This window comes from Theobroma umbraticum, unplaced genomic scaffold (assembly GCF_002168275.2).
Source record: "Theobroma umbraticum cultivar Fairchild unplaced genomic scaffold, ASM216827v3 scaffold_228.0, whole genome shotgun sequence".
Taxonomy (NCBI): Eukaryota; Viridiplantae; Streptophyta; class Magnoliopsida; order Malvales; family Malvaceae; genus Theobroma; species Theobroma umbraticum.
This window is the reverse complement of record NW_018397274.1, coordinates 479,135-493,168: the sequence shown is the minus strand read 5'-3', so window position 1 is coordinate 493,168 and position 14,034 is coordinate 479,135. Positions and strand designations below refer to the sequence as shown.

At 32.8% G+C, this 14,034-nt stretch overlaps 2 protein-coding genes across 2 annotated transcripts; one reads left to right on the top strand and one right to left on the bottom strand.

Annotated features, from left to right (window-relative positions):
• Positions 1-1,797: 1,797 nt before the first annotated feature.
• Positions 1,798-5,226, top strand: WRKY14 (WRKY DNA-binding protein 14). Its single transcript, XM_089785409.1, is given in 6 exon segments — positions 1,798-2,766; positions 3,460-3,600; positions 4,043-4,082; positions 4,085-4,157; positions 4,160-4,412; positions 4,414-5,226. Coding segments are annotated over 6 exon segments (1,341 nt in total). The 5' UTR covers positions 1,798-2,134; the 3' UTR covers positions 4,616-5,226.
• Positions 5,227-10,909: 5,683 nt separating this feature from the next.
• LOC110427354 (uncharacterized) lies at positions 10,910-14,028 on the bottom strand. The gene is made up of 5 exons (XM_021442840.2): positions 13,916-14,028; positions 13,386-13,433; positions 12,381-12,465; positions 11,711-11,767; positions 10,910-11,616 (listed from the first exon to the last, which is right to left on the bottom strand). Exons 1-5 carry the CDS (start codon positions 13,982-13,984, stop codon positions 11,474-11,476), a joined length of 402 nt encoding a protein of 133 aa, XP_021298515.1. The 5' UTR covers positions 13,985-14,028; the 3' UTR covers positions 10,910-11,473.
• Positions 14,029-14,034: the final 6 nt, after the last annotated feature.

Sequence of the window (14,034 nt, the reverse complement as noted above, 5' to 3'; positions counted from 1 at the left end):
AAACCAAACAAAAACTTAGGAAATTCTACTTTAGGAAATATCTTTGCAACATATATAATTGACAGCTAATAATTCATTGAAGTGGCAAAATTTAAGCCTAACAAAACTGATGACAACATATTTTGGGAATCAAACCCTAAAATATTCATTATACGAAACTCTAATTAACATTAATCACAGCTTTTTTCCCTAAAAACCCATCCTTATTTTCTTGGATTCACTCCCAAAATCAGTGGAGACAGCAAATTCTCTTATCAGTTCCTTCCTTCCCAATATAATTCCTTGTTCTAGCAATTTTCCTTTTTTTTAATTCTGAATTTTAAAACCCTAAAATCAAGGGTGATAAATAATATTTATAGGTCTCTGATCCATTCTCTCGTGCTCATACTTATAAAATATGAATCAAGCTTGTCTTAAAGAACAAAAACAGTACAATATGCTTTCATTCTTTTGGATTCAAGTTTTTTCAAGAACTCAACACATGGATATGCAAAGGTATTTTTTATCACTTTTTCTTTTATTTTCTTTGAATTCTTAATTTATTAAATCCTTTTTTTTGTTCAATCAGTTGGTTTTTATTATCGCTCTTTTTTGACACTTTAGTATTGCTTTTTCTTTTCTTTTTTTTTACAATTAGATCATTTAATTATTATTATTATTGTTTTTATTGAACTGCAAAATATTTTTCTTTTTAGTTAAAGTTGGTTTAAGAAAACCTAATTTTACTTTATTTCGTTTTCTGGTACAGTTTTTAAAATTATTCTTTTATCATTTTAATTATTATTTGTAGTGCATTTTGTTTCTTTTCCAACATTATGATAGCTATTCAATCTATCCCTGTCTACAAAACATATATATTTAATGATTTAGTTTAATTTGTACTCTAAAAATATGTTTAAATTGATTTAATTTTTATTTATGTGATACATACATACTTATATATATAAATTAAAATATTAAAATAAATAATATATATTAAAAATTATATTTGATACATTATCAATGTATAAATTTTATACACTATTGTCATCTCCTTACACATATTTTTGAAATAATATTTTATAATTTAATAACATTATATAAATATTATATAATATTGATTGTATATTGAATATAAATTTTATTTATTATTAGTGACGTGTCGTAGTAGACACAACAAATAATTGAGAGTGGGTTAATAATACAAAGTGTGCATTTTCCAAGCTGGTTGAAAAATATACCACAAACAATTTTACAAAGTGCTAGAATCACATTGAGAGGCTCCCATCAAACGAAACGCCCCGGTACCTCCTCTACATGAAACGAATCGATTAAGGCCCGAAACGTTTCGCCGAAAAATGCGGCAACTTGCCGCCTCTTTACTTTCCCATCACTTGTTCTTGCAAAAAAAAAAAAAAACTTTTTAACTCTTACAACCTCTTTTTTTTTTTTTTACCCTATTTTTCATTAAAAAAGAATAAAAGAAAATAAACAAAACAAGTGTTGTATAAATTTGACCCATTTAGGCCTAAGAATAAATAAATAAATAAATTCCCTCAGCACGACAGCTTATTAATTTTATTATTTATTAATTTATTTTTTTGGCTTTTCATTTTGTTTGTCTATTATTATTTTTTTAATAAATTAAATTATATAAATTTATAATTTAACATAGGACTGTGTTTATTTGATCAATAAAAGACAAATAAAATATGACAGAAGGAATATCATTTTTGGGGTTTAAATTTTATTTTATTCATGTTTTGGTGGGTTATCATCTTTTAACTTGTGTTTGCGTATAGAGAAAGAGCAGTTTCGTATGAAAAGTCAGCGACTCTCTCTCTCTCTCTCTCCAAGAAAACCATTCCTTCTTTTGCTTGTTATTGAGAGGAAAGAACATTGGTTTTGTTTTCCAAACCTTCAGCTTGGAAGCAAAGAGAAAACCTGTTTCTTTGCTTCCTTTCTTGTTAATAACCCAAACCCATCTCCATTCTTACCTTGTTGTTGATCATCGAAAGATTTCTGCATGTGTGTTTACGTCTGTTTTGATGCAAAGCAAAAGGACAGAGCAGAGACTTCTCTAGATATGGATATGGGGGGTGGAAAATGAAAGAATCAGCTGTTTCTTACATGTGTTTGTTTGCGTTAGTATAGCATGTGCAGTGTCTTCGGGCTACAGATGGAGAATTATCAAGGTGATTTAAACGATATAGTTCGGGCAAGTGGTGGTCCGATGGGGTGTGGCTCTGGTCATGGTGCCTCAGATGTTCCTGCTTCGAGCTGGCAGCAATTCCCCTCCGCCTCCGATCCATTGAATTTTGCATCATCAGCCATGGAAGATGATAGAGTGAACACGTTCGGTGACCCTTTCTCCACCTTGAGAGATCCACTTCTTCATGAGCTCAACGTGGCTGCTGCTGCTGGTTCAACCTACTTCAGCAGCCCTAATTCAACTGTTGACGACACTTCTAACTTTTCTGGTGCAAGTAACGTGGTTGGTCATGACAAGATTTTCGAGGATGACATGAGAACTAGTAGTCCCTGCAGCATCTTTTCTCGGATTCAGATCTCTCCTAGCTCTAGTAAGCTAGCCGTGTCCCCCTGTGATTCGCCGCCGCTGATGGCTGCTGCTGGTGGTGTTGGTGTTAGTGTTTCCCCAAGGGGAATTAAGGCTCCTGTTGTGCTCCCAAGCGACATGATTAATGCCAACAGCTCCAAAGGTTGCTTGATTGATAACTCCGGCCCACTGCAGATCTCATCTCCGCGGAATCTGGGTATCAAGAGAAGGTTAGGGTAATACCATTTTTTAATCCTGTAACTCTTGACTCTATCCTCTACTTCCTTAATTAACTAAACTCTATAAAAAAAACCAAGAAGGGTCAGGAACCTACTCTTCTAGTATTCAATTTTCCAGGGTTTTACTATATTTTATTGGTTTTTTTGGCTATGAATTAACAACCATGATGCATGAATTTAGGGGAAGGTGGGGAGATTTCTGTCATGAAATCATGTAGAGAGGATGTGAGGGAATTAGGGTTTATTGGCATTAATTACTATTATTATATGCATAATAAGAATCTGAATATTATGTGTGGGAAAGTTTTAAAATAAAGTTAGAAAAAAACATAAAAGTCCTGACAGGCTTTAATCAAAACCTCAAAAGGTATAGCTTAATTCTTAGCTTTCATGTAGTTATCTCAACTTACTTTTCTTCCCTAACCAACCTGAAAATGGTACCTATGATGTTCATTGCTCTTTGTCTTTAGACTATTGTACTATCGCTTTCACCTTCTTTAGGGAAAAATATCCAAAATATATATGTCTCGTGTTCCTTCCTCAAAGTTGAACTCAAACAAACATGCTTGCTCTCCCGAGAGATAATTTACTAGGAATTTTGGTATCAAGCTCTTCAGTAATGAAGTCATCTCCCCCTTCTTCTTGTTTAAGATTTAACATCAGTTGTTCAACATGATTATGCAGAAAGAGCCAGGCGAAGAAGGTGGTTTGTATTCCAGCACCAGCAGCTGCCAACAGCAGGTCTAGTGGGGAAGTAGTCCCCTCGGATCTGTGGGCATGGAGGAAGTATGGGCAGAAACCCATCAAAGGTTCTCCTTATCCAAGGTATATATATACTACTAATACTACTAAAACATTACTAGTTTGTTGTGGTTATCATTCTTTGATTAGAGGATGAGTACCCGAAAGTTACTAACTGGCTTAAGAAAACTAAAGCTGCATTCCCTATTGATCTGCTGTCTTTCTGACAAGCTGCAGACATCATGTTTCTTCTTTGGTTACAGTGTTCGCATTGAATTACACTCAAGCCAGAGAAGTTTCCTTTTGTTAAAAACCTGAAAACTAGAAATAAAGCACACTGCATTATCGTCACAAAGACATGCTTGTCGCCTAATGCTTGGGATAAGCAAGGCATAATGTCAAATGATAAAACAAAGTTCTTCTTCTTTGCTTTACTTGTTAGTAGTATTAAATATATATGCATTTTCGGCTTTCAATCTCGTGGCTTGCACTGATTGAAATAATTGATTCTTGTAATCTTGTCCAGGGGCTACTACAGATGCAGCAGTTCCAAAGGCTGCTCAGCTGCAAGAAGCAGAGTAGGCGCAGCCGAACTGATCCCAATATGCTGGTGATAACGTATACATCTGAACACAACCATCCATGCCAACCCAAAGAAATGCTCTTGCAGGGTCAACAAGGTCTCAGACATCCAAAAACAATGCTTCTTCTTCCAAGAGCTCACCATGTTCGCAGCCCCTAAGTTCATTAAACCCCAAGGAAGAGCTCAAGGAGAGCAGCAATGATGCTTTATCTCCAGCGGTTGCTGCTAGCTCAACTGCAAGTGCATCAGTTAAAGAAGAGGTTGAGGACATTGAGAAGCAGCTGGATATAGATGATGCTGAATTGGCGAAGGGATGCCTCAAACAACAGGCCTGCACTGCCAGACTCCCAGGCGCAATCTGAGGATTTCTTTGCTGATTTGGATGAGATAGAGGCGGACCCTCTAAATCTATTGTTTCCACAAGGATTCACTGAAGAAGAGCAGAAGGAAAACAAAGCCATGGATCCATTTAGTCTGTTTGATTGGTCGTCAGGGGACAACAACGCTTCCTTCTGAGAAGCCAAAAAAGGGGTTTATAGCAAGACCTTGAATTCAAAGCAACAAGCAACAAAGTTTCACACTCAAACATACATCGAGACTGTTTCTAAGTTAGGTTTGGTGCAAATGGATGCAAGGTCCCTCTATAAACCCTTCCTAAAATTCTCTGGTTTGGAAATTTGCATGTGGGGAGGTAAAGATTTTCGATCTCCGCCTACCTTTCTACTACAACCTTTGTTTATTTTCTTGTTATTTACCAGAATAGTCAGAAGATTAGGAAGGAAACGAGAGTAAAAGACAGTGCCGCTGGATTTGGAGCAGACCCGATGGAGTCCCACATTCCTTTTGGAATATTGGTGGATGGGACAGAAAGCTGAGGAACAGAAGGTTTCAACAGTTAAAACAAGTACGTCCATCAGACATGACTGGAAAACTCAGTGAGCAGATTGATTTAGGATGGACTTGCCCTTTCATCTTTTCAAGTGGAAAAAATTATTTAAGCTTCACCTTTGTCCATGTGGGCATGGGCAAGGGCATTCCCATTCTTATAAAGCCAAAAAAAAAAACGAAACCCCCCATGATTTCATTGCTTTGATGTGAAGAAATAAATGGGGAAAAGATGACAAAAAGACTATAGTGGTAAAAAAATCATTAGAAAAGCTTGACTTTTCTTGTCAATCTTCTCTTCTCTAGGAATGTGCAATGGAGAGAGAGAGAGAGAGAAAGAGATTTATACTCACACAAGCTTTGGGTTCCTCAGCTTTCTGTTTCTTTTATTATCCATCCAACTTTGTGTCTATTTTTATATTGGAGTATTTAATTATTTCAACATTTACTATTCTTTTTTGGGATACATTATTTAATTATGAAATTTCTTTCTCTATCAGTTACTAATTGTATAATACATTAAATACAGTTCAAGTCGATCTGACATAAAAACAGTAAAAACGAAGCATGTGTCCAGTTTGTGAAACCCACATGCATTTAATGAAATACATATTCACAAGTCTTTCATTCATAAATAGAATATTGTAAGTCAGTGTTACCCTATTGACCTACTGAATTCACTCCATTCATTTTTTTGGGGGATGAAGATGCACTGCTCAGTTTCTTCCCTTTGGGGATCTTACACCACAGGGAGAATCTTAAACTACCACCATCATTAATATATAGCAAGACTATTCTAGTACAAGACAAAAACTCAATTCAATTAACTACCAAGGGTTCATTAGTTATCAATATCATATTCTGTTGATGTTGAACATTAATTTTTAGAATGTTATAAGCTTAATCATTATCCATTAAAGTAGTTGTTGAGGGAACAATTCCAACATACTTAGCTCTTCTAGTGCCTACTGAAACTAGTGAGCCAGCAATTTTAGCTATGAAGGTTGTCAATGTAAGATGAAAGATGAATTTGTTGTAGTCGACATGAAAGAGAGATTGCCTAGATATTTAGTTCAGATTCAATACTTGATAATCTTGTTTCCAAAGGTCCCTCACAATATTATGTTAGATTATTTATTTGCTGCATATATATATATAATATTAGAATATGTTATAAAACTGATAAAAAAAAAAGATCAAGTGCTGTCTTAGTTTGGCCCTCCCAAAACCAAATGTCAAGATTTGCCACTGGGATAATAGTTTCTCCACTAAAATGCAGATAAACTCTAGGAAACTATATCTCCAGGATGTATATAATACTTAAAAAGAATAGAGAATCAAAGACTGTATTTTTGTGATTCTCTTGAATACATTTGAACTAAATTTTTTAAAAAAAATAGTATGTAAGATGAAAAATGACAATATTTTAAAGTGATTGATTGCTTTTAAAAAATATTTATAGGTCTCAACGGTGTTTTAATAAAACCATCCACGAAGAAATATATCTCTTTTAAAAAATTATAATCTTTAAAGAAAAAAAATTATTTTGAACATTTCGTTTCACAAATTTACTTGATTAGCCTATGTTTTTTCAAAAATTAGCTACTCAATATGGATTAATCCATCACTTTCATTTATATTAGGCATAATTAAACTCAAAATAATCAATTAATTAATAAGAATGTTAGGAATGCAAATGAAATAAAGTACACATGTCAAAAGCTGCTTCATGACTTTGGGAAACTTGATGCCTCTCATGGTAATGCAAGCAACTTTTTACTCAATTTATTATTGTGGAATAGTGGGTTCAAGTTCTGTCAAATCCATCACTTTACTGAAAAATTTCATGCCCTTTTATTTTTATTTTTTCAATTGAAGTCACTTCAATGGAGGGAAAAGAACAGTCCAAAGTTCTCTCATAGTGATTGAGAATGGGATGGTGTGGGTTTCCTTTTCTTCTTCTTTTTTTTTTTTATTTGTTTCTTTATAATTTTCTCCCAATATTCTTGGTTCATGACATGATAGTCACAATGCATTACAAGAAGCAAATGGGGGCATTGGGGGTTTATGGCTGATACTGTTCTCATGATTTTGAAAAGAAAGAGATGAGGTTAGTTGATGGCATGCATAAAGCCCCTCTCCACCCACTTGCCCTCTCTTAAATTCGTGATTACCATATGCTTTGCTTTGAGCTATCTTATCTCCAAGACTTCATTTCCTTAAAACACTATGCACATGTTAAATCATTTCATCCCTTCATATTTATACATTTTTGGGTCAAATTTTGATTATGTTATACTGATTTCCTACCTACCATTAATCTAACAATATGTTAATACCACTTGAACTTTTTCAAAGTAATTAAAATTCTTTTGAATAATTTTGATAGTGTTGATTGTACAACTTTACGACTATAATTTTATACTTTATAATTTAAAAAAATTTGAACATATTTCACACACAAATTACTTAAATTATAATTAGTATAGAGATGGATAAACATCATTTTGAGATGATTATAATATGTGATATAGTTAATAAAATTTGTTTAAGAAAAATAATAGAGCATATATACATGTTTATGTGTGAAAGAATAATAATGATTAATTAATAATTATAATGTACCAATTTGTTTGTACACGTCAGGAGTAAGCCATTATAGAATCCAAGAATTAATTAATTGAAAGGCTGATCTTAATCGTGGTCTCAACCTTGACATAAAAAAAAATACCCTCCAATTTGTTTTGTTAGGAACAATAAAGTTGTTCCTCGTGTCATTATTATTTTATTAGAAAATTGGAGGTCTTAATCATCATGATGATACCCTCTTTCCCCCCCCTTTTTTTTTAATTTTAATTATTATTATTCCTCTTGTTGTCGCCAAAACAACTTTTTAATCATTTCTTGAGATTTTAATTTTTTTTATCCAATGAATTTATTTTAATTGTTTTGATGTAAAATTAGGTTTATGTTAAAATTCGATAGATCGAAAATATATTTATTAACATCTTATTAAGAGATTATTTAAACGCTTTACAATATGAATCAAAATAAAAAAATTATTTAAAATCAAAATCAGACTTAAATTATATAAAAAAAAACATAAAACTAAGAACATCCATATTAGATTCAAATCAAACTTAAAACAAGGTGTAAGATGTTATGAACATCGGCCTCAACACCAAATAAAAAGTAATTAATAAATTATTAAAAAAATTTATTTAAGAACAAATTGATTTGATGGTTGTTTTGGTGAGGATCATGTAAAATCCAATTCAAAAAATTTTGGGATAAATCCATTTTGTTGAAATTTCGAGCTCAAGGTGGGACCAAGAAGCATTGGGTCGGTCGTATCAACCTCTATGATTTTGCCTCACTTCCTTGCCTGTTGGCCACCAATTTTAACTCATTCACTTCACTTGCCTTTGGATTTTAGCACATGCAATAAATATGTAAATTCCTTTTTTATTTTTTATTTATAAAAATTAAGATAAAATTTTAGAATTTCATTTCTTATTAAATACTTTCTTTTGCATCATTAGCATCAATTCCATATACATACCTACTGAAATATTTCCTAATAATATATCGAATTCTAATAACATAATTATAACGGATTAAAAACAACATTATTTAACCGTTTCTTAACAGATAAAACATATCTTGAAGAATTACATTGAGATTGTAAAATATATATCAAATTTTAAATTTGTCTTTAGGGTTAGTAAAAATTGAGATTTATTAAATTACAAATATTTTTTGTTTGATTGCATATGTAAAAAATTGGTGTTCAAAATAATGGGAATTTAATTAGATGCATGGGTTAAATCATCCAAAAGTAAAGATTGAGTAATTGGGGGAAAAAAGATAAGGGGAAAGAATCATACATGAGCTGATTTGCATTTGCCATCTCTTTCATGGTCGGGCTTGTTCTGTAAACCTGATGAGGAATGAGGGTTGGAGTTATGCACCTCGACTTGGAGCCTAGCTCTAGCTAGTCATTTTCTTAGCATCACTTTCTGATCTTTGCAAGTAGGAAATGAAGCTAAGAACTCTAGAGTTGGTAGGGTGATTGATCATATCAACATCCTATAAAGGGTGAAACATTTTTCAAGGAATGCAGAAGAAAAAGAACAAAAAAAATTGGGGTCCTCACAACACAAGCAATCCATCAACAGTTGATGAGTCCTGACAACATGAACCAGTCAAGGTTTTATTTTTATGAAATTATGTTATCGTGTTAGAATAATTTATTATGATAAATTTTATTATAGTATTAATTCATAATGATATTATTAGCTCGTAATTAATTTTATGAAAACCTATTACGGTGAAATTTACTACAATATTAATTCTGTAATGATATTATGAATCTATAATAAATTTTATGAAACTTTTGATATTGAAGATACTGTCAGATTAAATAAAAAAATTTAAATTATAGTCTATTTTTGAAATATTCATTTGAAAATGCAATCATATAAGCAATTACTAGTAATTGAGCATAGCTCTAGCTAGTCATTTTCTTAGCCTCATTTTTGTGATCCTCTAGGATTAAGAAATGAAACTAAGAAGTCTAGAGTTGGGTGGGGTGATGATCATATCGAAACACTACAAAAGGGTGAAACCTTTTTTGAAGGAACAGAGAAGAAAAGGAAACAAAAAAATGGGGGGTCCCATCTGGCCTACAAAGAGTTGATCATATGGATGTCGAGGTGATTTTTGCTCTACCAATTCATCAACATGAATGACTAAATTTGATTGAATATGAAAACCAATGATCTAAAAGTGGGACACATAGGCATTAATTCCTTGACTTGTAATGCAAACAAAAGTATTTTTAAGTGACTTGTGATCATGTCTACAAGTATTTTACAAGAAATTATAGTTACTTTGGGATATTGCCTTGAGGGTCATGGAGATTTGGTGTATCACAAGCATTAATCGACGACTGAAATCGAATCAATTAATCAAAATTGATTAAATTCTTCTAATGTAATCTAATTTATTTAATTTTAATTATAATATAAAATATTAAAATCAATAAAATCGGTCGAACTGATTCAATTTTTCTTAATAAAATTTGATTAATTTAAATTTAAAAGTATAAGTTCGAACCAACTAAATAATCACACTTACATAGATAAAAGCCTATAACATACCCATCACAAGTGTCTGATCCAAATCCCTAATATAGAAAATTTCTTGGCCTCAAAAACCTTTCTACCTTTCCTACTAAGGTACAAGTTTTAAATTATTTACTATTGGTTACTATATCTGAAAATTGCCACTTGGTCTTCTAATTGCACAACCAAGTGCAATTTGCCTCCTTTGCAATATATTATAAAGTAGAAACCTCCAAATGAAAAATTTTCGAATTCTAGTCCTTTTTTGAAATGTTCATTTGCAAAAAGCAGTCGTATAGAGATTACTCAAAGTTGAACTTCTATATAACCTCAATCACAACACCAAAACCACACAAAATAAGTTAGAACCAAACTGGTGTTTGTATCTCCCACCAAAAGACCTAAATTCTAGTCACACAATCATTTCTCCATTGCTACCTCAAAGCATGATGGAGCAGCTATTGCCTAACAATTGTCTTATTGATCGTCATATCCATCTCAAGCCCCAGCTCTGTATGTTTTATGTTGCTCGGACCATAGTCGACCTTCAGACGGAAAAGACACAACACCTCTGTTGCATGCTCGTAGCCTCCGGCATAGCTAACAGGGTTGAGAAATAGTATATCCTATTTTATCATCCTCAGTAGCTAGACAAAAGTCTCAGAGCAATTCATTTTGCTACATACAAAAGTTGAATCTCTAGGTGTATAGTATACAGTCCATGTGAGACTCACTTAAAACCAAGAATGGGCAGAAACGCAGCTTGCATGTCTGTCTGATAACATAGAACAAACATGCATGCAACCAGAAACAGAAACTCAATATATAATCGTTAAAATATAGTACCATTTAGTATAACTACATAACCGGCATTCATACAAAAAATAATTATACTATGAAAGAGCTTAAAAAAATTTGAATGTCTCACTAGAGGTCCACGACAATCACTGTTATGATGTAGAACAATCAATTTAAGAAAAGCGAGAGAGAACATTTATGAGATACCTGTATAATTTGTTCCTATAGTTACTGGTGTGATGGGCAAATAATGAACAACCTAGACTGATCACTTAAACTTCTCCCTTCATCTTTCTATAGGCAATATAAACAGAGGTTATTATCTACTCCAAAAGCACATCTCGAAACGATTTACAGGAAGAAATCTAACTCCTCCATCTATATCCTGCTGTACCGAGAATGACCATAATGCTATTTTCACATAATAATTAAATACTAGACAAAGAAGAATCTTTTAACATATATATGATGACCCAACCTGTTTTATTGCCAATTTGCAACGTTGAAAAATATTTTCATTCCCAATTTGCTGTGGATAATTTACCTACGGAAAGCATCTTTTCTGCTATCTTTGCAAATGTTTGCGAAAATATTGTGCGGATCTAATAGATTGATGTTCAGGCACCGGGCTTTCAGGTTCCTCTAATTGAGTTGGCAAGAGGTTGAGATAGCTTCCCTTTGTTGGGGGATCAGGAGGACTTGGAGTTTCTGCAAAATGGGGACAAGCAGGCAAACAGTGAAGAAGTGACTCACAAAACAAAAACAACTAGTAGTACTTAGCAGTAAGAGTGAACTCAATTACCAAACAATGACTTCACGGAAGGTCTCTTAGGTGCAGTACTTTTCTTCCTCAACTCAGCTGCAATCAAATATGCATGTAACAGTCAGCAGTTTTCAAGGGGGGGAAATGTTTTCAAGCACCTAAAAAGTAGGTTGTAGTATGTGCTTTCTGCATTTACTATTGCATAGTTATTGCTACTATGGTGTTAGTACTATTATTGCTACTATTGATACTACTACAACTACTAATGAAAAAGTTAATAATAATATTAGCAAGTTTTTCAATGTACCCAAAAAAAAAAATGTGGAATAACAACTTTTAACGACCCATCCTTACATCTTGTTACTGTTGTCACTGCATTATCATCATCATAATACTATTATTATAGTTCGGTTTGTTTTGCCTTATTTAAACATGTGTTATAGTGAAAAGGATGGCAAAGAAAATGCAAAAAAAAAAAAAAAAGACTACATTCCGATCTTCTAAAACACATGCATAAAGTAAATTCCAAAAAGAAAGTTAAAACAAAACCAAAAAAGGTACATACCGCATAGAATTATTGCAATTATATTAGCCTATTAACAAATAGTATTATTAACAATTCTGAATCCTTAGCTTAGTATAGTTGACTTTTGAATCATATCAAGCAGTGGAACCCAAAACAAAAGTCAGTTTTCTTGTCGATACAAACCAATGCCTGGAAGATGATGCTCATTGGCAATCTCAACATTCTTGTATGTATAACCGACAAAATTAGCATCCTTCGACGGAAGCATCTGCAATTTTTGAAAATAAAAAGTCAAAGATCTATCAATTGTTACAGATATATAATGTGGAGAAAAAGTTGGGCTGCAGCATAATTGCACCTAAAGACAAATATCAGGTATAAATGCATGTTATATAAAACAAGGCAAGTATAATATAATTCTTATAGGGTGCATTTGATGCAAAAGATGACAGAGAGAATAAGATAAAAAATTATAGCATACAGTATTTGGTATCTACTCAAAAGGAGGATCGGATGGGTGGATTACTCATTCTTTCAGAATAAAGTAGAAGAGATTACTGAATCCTATGGGAAAAGATTAGAGGATGAATTCCCAACCAATAATTATTATTTCAATGTTTCCTATTTTACCTTCAAAACTTGCATTTTCCTTTAAATTTATTTAGCATGCAATGTATAGGGAGGAATAAATTTGCCAATTGCAAAAGTCTCATGTTATCATATATTTTATCATATCTACAACAGACAATGGCATTGGTTAAGAATTTATTATATGTTACATTTAATCTTCTACACCAAACATAAGATAATATAAGATTACCTACTTCTATTCTATCTTATATCCTATCGTATTCTCTCCATGTACCAAATGCACACAGAGTATGATATATATCATGGATCAAAAAAAGGTGAGCAATGATAAACATAGCAGCAAATTGTCCAAAGAAGGCATACTGACCATAAAGAGCCTAAATTTGGTCATACACTTCCCACTTATCAGGGGATTTCGTTCACCTCAATGTCTTTTTAGTAAAGAACCACTTGTACTCTAAAAGCAAGCGCATAGTAGTATATATAGCTTTGACATTGTGAAAAAAAAAACCCAAAATATGTACACAAGTGAAATGAAAATTAAGTCTGAAGTATAACTAAGATGTGGGGAGATTGATGCAAAAGATTTTAAGTTACCTTTCTCCAGGGACCCGATTTTGTAGAAGTTTGTACTTGAGCCCCCATCTATAGATGCAATCAATGAACAAATTGTTACATAAGTAGGCAGAAAAGAAAAAAAAGGAAACAGAAAAAGCAATTAAAGGTGAAAGGAACGCCCAGAGCCATCAGCTTCATTGAAGCTAGCACTGGTAAACAAACACAAAGGTCATGCATCTCTGAGAAACCTTCACACACCTTTAGCAAAAAATAGCATGAGAAATTTATAACAATTTAAAGGTACCATCCATTTTCTTTTTCTGTACAGACCACATGAAGTTAATTAAAGATTAATGTGCACAGGGATGCAATCCTTTAACAACTTTGCACAAGTTGGAAGAAAGATAAATAGCATTTCAAGTGCGGAGATGTGAAGATTAAACTACTGAAAACAACACTTAACATAGTACAAGAACAACATAACCAAAGCCTTTTCCTGCTACATATGGTCAGCTGCATGGATTAAATTATTCCACAGTAACCTAGTAAGAGAAACCTTTACTACTAACCTCTTCAAACTTTTCAAAGTTCTGTGTATCTAGGTCACTGTTAACCTCTGGTATAAAAGCAGCATCCATCTGATATAATCTGTCCCATTCAATGTCTTGGAACCATGGATGTGCCTGAT